General features: G+C 50.9%; 1 protein-coding gene across 1 annotated transcript; it reads left to right on the top strand.

The window, feature by feature from the left end:
* Window positions 1-1118: 1118 nt before the first annotated feature.
* Window positions 1119-2060, top strand: OR1I1 (olfactory receptor family 1 subfamily I member 1). The gene has a single exon (XM_075554774.1). The coding sequence runs from the start codon at window positions 1119-1121 to the stop codon at window positions 2058-2060; it is 942 nt and encodes a 313-aa protein (XP_075410889.1).
* The last annotated feature ends 6918 nt before the right edge of the window (window positions 2061-8978 follow it).

Consider the following 8978-nt stretch of genomic DNA (forward strand, 5'->3'; position numbering starts at 1 on the left):
GCAGTTAGCAGCCCAACGAGCAACCACTATGCCACCAGGACTGCTCGTAACAGACACAGCTTATCATATTGATGACTAAAGCTTGAGTTTGAGCATCCTGGCCTGTGTCTCATATGTTTTATGTTCAACAAACTTAAAAAAAAAAAAACAGCTCTTTGGCATATGATGGAACCATGCATACTTTACTGAGTGTGCAGCCCCGTTTCCATGGGCAGGGACGGTTTCTCTGAAACGTGGTTGTTGGATGCCATCACACCTCTTCCCACTCCTAGCACACTATGGAATCAGAAGGAAGTACTGTCCAGGCGCATGCCAGCCTCGAAACCCTTGTGCTTGAGCCCATCACGGCAGCCACTGTGTCCATTCATTTCACGGAACGTCTTCCTCTTTCTCCCTGACCTTCTGTTTTAACAAGGAGGATATCCTTCCCCAGGGACCGGTCTTGCCTGATAAAATGCCCAAAGTAGGCAAGACGAAGCCTCGCCACCCTTGTTTCTAAGGAGTGTTCTGGCCGTACTTCTTCTGAGACAGATTTGGTTTGTTTTTCGTTTGTTCTTTTAGTAGTTTGTGGTACTTTCAATATTCTTCTCCAACACCATAATCCAAAGGCATTGATTCTTCTTCAATCTTCCTTATTGATTGTGCGACTTCCACCGCATAAGAAGTGGTATTTTAGGCACACCCTAATCTTCAAAGTGACAACCCTGCTCTTCGACATTGTAAAGAGCTCAGGGAAGTCGATTCACCCCTTTGGGTTTCCAAGACTGTTGACTCTTTGCAGGAGTAGAAAGCCTCATCTTTCTCCCAACACCCCAATAGCTTACCTTATTCCTGTTCTATTTCCCCCCTTTTATGTTCTTCCTTTCTTTCTTTTCCTACCTTTCCCTTCTCCCTCGCGTAGGCGATTATCTTCCAGATTGGCTAACTTTGGGTGCACTTAACTATTTGCCTCACCTAAGGACTCCATAGCTTAAGACCATGACGTTAAGGATCCACAGGGCTGTGACAGCACCCTAGAGGTGTCCACAGGACTAGAGCTGTAACCTCGTCTCCAACCCCCAGCTTCATGTTGCTCCCCATCCCCACCCACCTTTTTCCTCAGGCAACACAGGCTCTCTATGGAACCAGAAAACCGAACCACAGTGTCCGAATTCTTCCTTCTGGGGCTCTCAGAGAAGCCTGAGCATCAGCCCCTCCTCTTTGGGCTGTTCCTGCCCATGTACCTGGTCACCATCACTGGAAACCTGCTCATCATCCTGGCCATCGTCACCGACTCCCACCTCCACACGCCCATGTACTTCTTCCTCGCCAACCTGTCCCTGGTTGACATCTTCTTCTCCACCACCACGGTCCCCAAAATGTTGGCCAACATCCAGACCCAGAGCAGAGCCATCCCCTTTGCAGGCTGCCTGGTGCAGATGTACGCATTCCACTTGTTCGGCACCATGGACAGCTTCCTCCTGGCCGTGATGGCCATTGACCGCTTCGTGGCCATTGTCTACCCTCTGCGCTACTCGGTCCTCATGAGCCCCCGTGTGTGCGGGCTGTTGGTGGGGGGGCCGTGGGTGATCACCAACCTCCAGTCTCTGGTGCACACCTGCCTTATGGCCCAGCTGACCTTCTGTGCCGGCTCTGAGATCCCCCACTTCTTCTGTGACCTCATGCCCCTGCTGAAGCTCTCCTGCTCGGACACACACACCAACGAGCTGGTCATCTTTGGCTTTGGCATCGTCATGGGCTTCAGCCCCCTGTCCTGCATCCTTCTCTCTTACGTCTGCATCTTCCGGGCTGTGTTGAAGATCCCTTCTGCCCAGGGCAAGTGGAAAGCCTTCTCCACCTGCGGCTCCCACCTCACTGTGGTGTCACTCTTCTACGGGACCATTTTTGCCGTGTACCTGCAGCCCGCTTCACCCGCCTCCTCACAGAAAGACAAGGCTGCGGCCCTGATGTGTGGGGTGGTCATCCCCATGCTGAACCCCTTTATCTACAGCCTACGAAACAAGGACATGAAGGTGGCTCTGAGGAAGCTCTTAGGCAAACCAGCCCCCTCTCATTCCTAGGACAGAAAAGTGATTGGGTCTGTCGTTATCCAAGACCACCTTGGGGATGTAGAGACGGATCCCATCCCTTAGGGATTTCATAGTGCTCCCTAAATAGAATGTGCTGAATTCCTGGCCCTTATGGAGAAAAGACATCCCGGCTCTTGAGAATATTCCATGTGTGGTATTTCTATTAGGACAATGCTAGGGAACTAAGACACCCCCTCACACCCCTATGCCAAAGAGCTTAGAGGGTCTAAAAATAACATCATCAAGTCCATTCCAACTCATAACGACCCTATAGGACAGAGTAGAACTGGCCCTGTGGGTTTCCAAGACTTTTCAAGCCTTACAGAAGCAGAAAGTCTCCTCTTCCTCCCAAGGAGCAGCTGGGGGTATTGACCATCCCCATGTGTAACCCACTCCGTCACCGTGAGGGAATAAAAACCAGTTTCCATGGAGATGGCCGTGATTCACGGTGACCAAGTGTGTGTCCGAGTGGAACTGTGGCCCAGAGGGCTATCAGAGGCTGCTTTTCCAGCAGTAGATCACCAGGCCTTTCTTCCAAGGTGCCTCTGGGTGGGTGGGTTCTCACCTCCAACGTGTCCACTAGCAACCAGCTGTATTGACGATTTGCACCACCCAGGATGCTGGGAATTACTGAGCGGATGTTGTTGTTGTTGTTGCTGTTGTTGACAGGTGCTGTCGAGTCAGGTCCGACTCACAGTGACCCCCTCTGGGCACCAGAACAAATCACTACCCAGTCCAGTGCCATCCTCACAATTGTCCTTCTGTCAGAACCCTTCGCTGCAGCTCCTGTGTCCATCCTTCCTCTTTTCCGCTGCCCCTCTCCTTTACCGCGCATGATGTCCCCCTGCAGGGACTGGTCTCTCCTGACAGCATGTCGGAAGTCAGTGAGACTAAGTCTTGCTCTCCTTGCCTCGAAGGGGGCGCTCTTGTCTTCTTCCAAGACAGAGTGAATCATACTAGTTTGTCTAGGTCGATTGTGTCCTTAAAAATAAAAACACAGCTCCAAATCATGGTTACCCTCTGCTCAGGAGGACAAGTTGTTGCCCTGGCCTGCGCCATCTTTCCCACCACTGGTACGTCTGAGTCTATTGTTCCAGCATTGCGTCCACCCCAACGCATTAGGGTTCCCCTCGTCTCCCTCGAGCACTCCAACTTTACCAAACATGACAACCTTCACCAGAGTCAGTGTCGCAGGCTGGCGTTCAGAAGTAGATTACCAGACCTTTCTTCCCAGTGCACTTTCATCTGGAAAACCAACCCCCACCCACCACAAAAAAAAATCCGTGCAAACAAACTCCCTGCCGTTGAGTCCAATGGTGACTCGCTGTGGACCCTAAACGACAGGTTAGAACTGCTCCTGTGGGTTTCCAAGACGGGAACTCTTTGTGGGACTAGAAAGCCTCATCTTTCTCCCACGGAGCCATCAGTGGCTTCGAACTGCTGACCTTGTGGTTAGCAACCCAGAGGGTAACCACTGTGATACCAGGGACACTTCGCTGAAATCTCTCCACCCTGGGGGGCTCTGTTGGTATTTGAGATATGGATGGCACAGCTGCCGAGTCAGACAACACACAAGCCGCTGCAGCACCCCAACCAGATGGTGGTGGAGGCGAACAGGAGCCCGGGTGGCAGCGTAGGTTACACACACATTGACCTGCTAACTGCAGGGTCAGCGTTTCAGCGTTTGAACCTACCATGCTGCTCCACGGGAGAAAAAGAGGCTGTCTGGTCCCTTAAAGATAAAGTCTCTGAACTTTGGAAGGGGAAGTTCTCCTGTGGCCTATAGAGTCGTCATGAGTCGGAATCGACTTGATGGCAGCGGATGGGGGTGGAGGGGCTGGTAAGTGGTGCAAACGCAGGTTCAGAAATGTTTGAAGTAATTGAAGCGTACAGCCCTAGTGGCATAGTGGCTGATGCAATGGGCTGCTAACTAACCACAAAGTCAGCAGTTCGAAACCATCAGCTGTTGCCTGGGAGAAAGAGGAGGCCTTCTACTCCCGTAAAGATGTACAGCCTCAGAAACCCACGGGAGCCGGCTTACTTTGAAGGGGAAGCCCTATCTGATGGCTGCAAGTCAGAATCTGCTCCTTGGCAGTGCTTCTTTTCTGGTGGTGGTTGTGGTTGGAGTGGTGTTTTGTTCGGTTGTTTTTTACAGTTAGAGGATATGACCACCAGATGGCAGCAGGGCCATTTCACGCACAAAAATGGATTGACCGTATCTGCTTCAGAAATACTTGACATTGTAGCTAGTGGTCAAGCGTTTGGCTGCGCTCCTGAGAGTGGGCGGTTCGAAACCACCCGCGTCTGTTCTCCCGAACAGTGACTGTCTCAGAAACTCACAGGGGCAGTTCTACCTTGTCCTACAGGGTCGCTCCGAGCCAGTATTGCGTTTGGCAGTGAATCTGGTTTTCTTTGATTTGAGGCTGACCTCAAGAACCTGGCGCGTTTCCATCGGCGGCCTCGGGAGTGATCTTTGCCTGGGAAGGAAGGGTGCAAAGGTCCCGTGCCGCACGGGAACCTGGCTTGGGGGCGGGGAGTTGGCCCCCGGGTCAGTGGGAGCCAGGAGCAAGGTTTGAGGAGAGGTTCCAAAGGAAGATCTTCCAGGGACGCCTGCAGATGAACCACTCACCGCGGAGCCACTTCTGACGCTGGCGACCCCCGTGGGACCACATGAAACTGCTCTACAACATTTCAAAGGGTCGATGGCTGGGGGTCGCCCTGCGATCCACAGCTGTCGTTAGGAGCTGCCGACTCAATGGACCACAGAACGAAACGCGGTCCAGAATCTCCGCTGTGGAGAGTCAGCGAGCTTTTTTCTGTGCAGGATCGGATCCAACTGTATTTTTCAGCGTTGTGGTCTACATGGTGCTGTGTCTACTCAAATCTGCCCTTTTAGAATCAAAAGCAGCCATACAGATATGTCCGAAAAATAAGCATGCCCGTGTGCGAACAAATCTCATGGGTAGACGATGACATGTGATCGCATGTCATTTCATGTATCACAACATGTAGCCTTTTATGGCATTGAAACTACCCACACGGAAACCATCTGCCCAATGAGCAACTTCTATATGTCTCAGTCAGTGACATGGGTAACTGTTCCTTTTCCACATGGCCCCCACTACATTTACCATAAATGCAAGTCCCCTTCCCTCAAGCAAAATACCTCCCCTCCACTTGTGGCACCCACCCCTAATTGGGGGCTTCTGGGTATTTGTGGCACCACGGGGGTGGTTGCCAGGAGCCATCAACTCGGTTCCTCTGCACAACACAACAAAACACGGCCTGATCCTGCGCCATCCTCGCCATTGTTCTCATGTCTGAGCCCGGGTTTGCAGCCGCTGTGTCCATCCACGTCACCGCGGAGGACTAGCCAGGGTGAGTCACTGTGATTTAAACCGAAGCAGCTGGCACTTCAAAGCCCCCAGCTGCTCCATGGGGGAAAGACCCAGTGGTCTGCTTCTGTAAAACTTAGATCCTCTGAACCCCGCTTAGAGTCAGAAGCCCTGACTGCCCACAGTCACATGCAGTCGGTCCTTTTGTGACAGCCGGATGCCACTCGACGTTATGTTTTCAGGGTTCATCCGCGTTGTGAGTCGGGGGGACCTGTGGGGTCGAGGGCCCCCTAGAACCCACTATGCCCCTGAAACAGCCTCGGGTTTGATGGTTAGCTAAGAAGGGCTCATAGAATTAGAGAGCTGGCAGCTGAGACCGTGCGATCTTGGTCGTCTTGCGTCCCCGTGCTTAGCACACCATCTGGTATTTGTTTATTAGCCACTCCAGATAGCCCCTGCGGGAATGCGTGCCCGAAGAAGGAGGCAGTATAGCAGTCAGGGAGGGGGAAAGACCGGGCTTTCTACTCCCACAGGAAGTTCCAGTCTCAGAAACGCACAGGGGCAGTTCGGCCCTGGCCTGTAGGGCCACTGAGTCAGCACCGACGCGACGACAGGGCGCCTTTTGAGTGGTAGTGAGCCCTGGTGGTGGACGCATTGGGTTATGCTTCGGGTTGCGAACCAGAAGGTCAGCAATTCAGAAAGGTCACCAGCTGATGCTCAGGAGAAAGATGAGGCTCACTACGCTCATCAAGAGTTTTTTATCTGAGAGACCCCCCAGGAGAGTCTGCTCTGCCCTGTAGGGTCGCTGTGAGTCAGACTCAAGTCCATGGCAGTGAGTTTGTTTGTTTGTTGGGGTGGGGGGGGGCGGTGAGAGTGAAACTCTAGGAGCCAGGGACAGTCCGAGGTAGGTTGGGTTTGGACAGAGCTTTCTAATCGGCCAGAGGAAGTTGCTAGAGTTAGGAATGTAAACTCCCCTCCAACTCTCAGGAGGGTCCACTCCACCAAATTCCTGGCGTAAGTGTTTCTGGGGAAATCAAAGATAGGATGTTCTTCCTGAAGGCAGGAATACTGAGCTGTCTGTGGCGTCCTTTACTTTGGCAGCAACAGGAGGCGCTGAGTGCGCAAATAGTGGAGTACTCAGCTGCTAATCAGATTGCCTGTTTGAACCCATGCCGAAGCACCTCGGCAGACAGGCCTGGCAATCGTCTTTTGAAAAGTCAGAGCCAGGAAAGGCCACTGGAGCAGTTCTGAAACACATAAGGTCTCCATGGGCCGGAACAGAGGCAATAGCAAGGGGCAAAGAACACAGAAAGTGCCACAGACTTCCAGAAGTCCAGACGAATCTGTCTTGTAAGAAGTACAGCCTGCATGTTCCTTAGAAGCAAGGAACCCAGAGGTCAGCTATTCAAACCTACCAGTCACTTCATGGGGGGAAAGGGGGGGGGGCAGAATGTGGCGAGCTACTTCTGTAAAGATTTATAGACTGTAGAATGTGCACAGTTACAGAAAAGAGATCAAAGTTCCCGACACATGGAATCCAGGAACAGGAATGGGAGTAGTGATACCAGGAGGGTAGGGCGAAGGTGGGGAGAGGAAGGAAGAGGGAACTGATTACAATGATCGACACAGAACCACACACCCACGCGCGCGCACACACACCGGGATGAACAACAGAAACTGTGGGGGAAGGGAGATAGAGCGGTCTGTGTAAGATATTAAAATAATCATTTATAATTTATTAAAGGGTCACTAGGGTGGGAGGGGGGAAGGAGGGGGAAAAAGGAGGAACTGATACCAAGAGCTCAAATAGAAAGTAAATGTCTAGAAAATAATGATGGCAACATATGTACAAATATGCTTGACACAATTCATGTATGGATTGTGATAAGAACTGTAAGAGCCCCCACTAAAATGATTTTTTTAAGTTAATACCATGGGCTAATCAATGAAACTATTAATACAAGGTCCTTATGCTCTAGGGAGATGATCAATAAGATACTCTACCATAAATTAACAAGGATATCTCTAAGGAGAGTCAGAGGCAGATATAAAACATAGATTCAGGAATAGATTTGGGGCTCATACTTAATCCTAGATCCAACCTAAGAACAATTGGTTCTTATGACATGGCCCTGCTCAATCTCGCCCTCCTGCAGGAAACAGAGAAGATTTGGGTGCTACAGCAAAGTGTGATCAAGAAATTGGATGGTGCCTGACTATCAGATAGAATAGCATCTGGGGTCTTAAAGGCTTGTTTCCAAACAAGCAGCCATCTGTGTGAGACGTCAACTAAGCCCATAAGGAAGAAGCACACAAAAATCCATGACCCAAGGATTTAAAATTATGCGATCCAAATACAAAGGACGATTATAGAATTGGAGCATAAACTGTGAGCTGCGGTTGGCAGAAGGCAATGGATGATGTTCTACCAACGTACATCTGCAGGATCCACACCAGGAATAAGCTTCCGGTGATTTCCCTCTAACCATAATTGACGGATGGGAATAAACTAGTTACCAGACAAAGAGTACTGGAGACATGGCTCTAATAGACTACAATGATCCATCTGACTCAAAATCTTGCCACTTGATCTCCTGCTGACACACTCTGGGCTTGGTCCGGTTTTCAATAGTTTCTGGTTTTTGTATTTGGATTTATCTCTGTTGTATTTTGTCATTGTGGATAGCCTTCTTGAGTCTTTGCGATGTGGTCTTCTATGCTTTTCGATAGAAGAAACCCAGGATTGATGAACCTATAGAGACAACAACGAGAGTAAGAGTTCCTGGGGGAGGCGAGCAGTAGAGGGAGCTGATAATAATGAAAGAGTTCAAGAAAGGAGAAAATGTTCCAGAACTGATTTGGGTAGCGATCGTATAGTGCTGCTTGATGTACTTGAACTACGGAATGCTGTGCTATCTGGATTAGCTCCTCATAAAATGGTTTGGAGTGGGGGGCGGAAATACAGCCTTGAAAACCTGTGAGGCCTCCCTACTCTGTCCTGTAGGGTGACTGGGAATGGACTCCACAGTAATGCGCTTGGGTGGAGAGGACTGGGGGGGGGGGGTTCTTTTCTTTTTTAAAAAATTTAAATCATTTTATTGGGGCTCGTTGATTTGCTGTGGTGGCTCTCTGGTTCGGCGCTTGGCTTCGAACCAAGAGATTGGCGATTAGAACCCTCACTGCAGCTCCTGGGGAGGAAGACCTGAGCAGCTGCTCTTGGAAAGGTTCCAGCCGAGAAAACCCTGGGGGGCAGGTCTACTCTCTTGTGGGATGGAGTCGCTATGAGTCAGACATCAGCTCAGGAGCACACCTCAACATGACCCTACTCTAATCCTCCGGGCTTCCAGACTGCCTCTGTGGTAGAGGCCGCTTACCCAGACCCCAGCTTCATCACCAACGGTGCAGACCAGATCACAGGGGCCAAGATCACCCCCCTCGAACATCAAATGCGTGGTGGGGGATAATCTCACTCCACGTGCCTACTGTGTCCCATGGAAAGTTCAGCTTCCCTTCCCTGGTCAGTCCAGACTCCGTTCACCCCGGGCCAGGGTCAGCAGGTTCCCTCTCTACTTCT

This window comes from Tenrec ecaudatus, chromosome 1 (assembly GCF_050624435.1).
Source record: "Tenrec ecaudatus isolate mTenEca1 chromosome 1, mTenEca1.hap1, whole genome shotgun sequence".
NCBI lineage: Eukaryota > Metazoa > Chordata > Mammalia > Afrosoricida > Tenrecidae > Tenrec > Tenrec ecaudatus.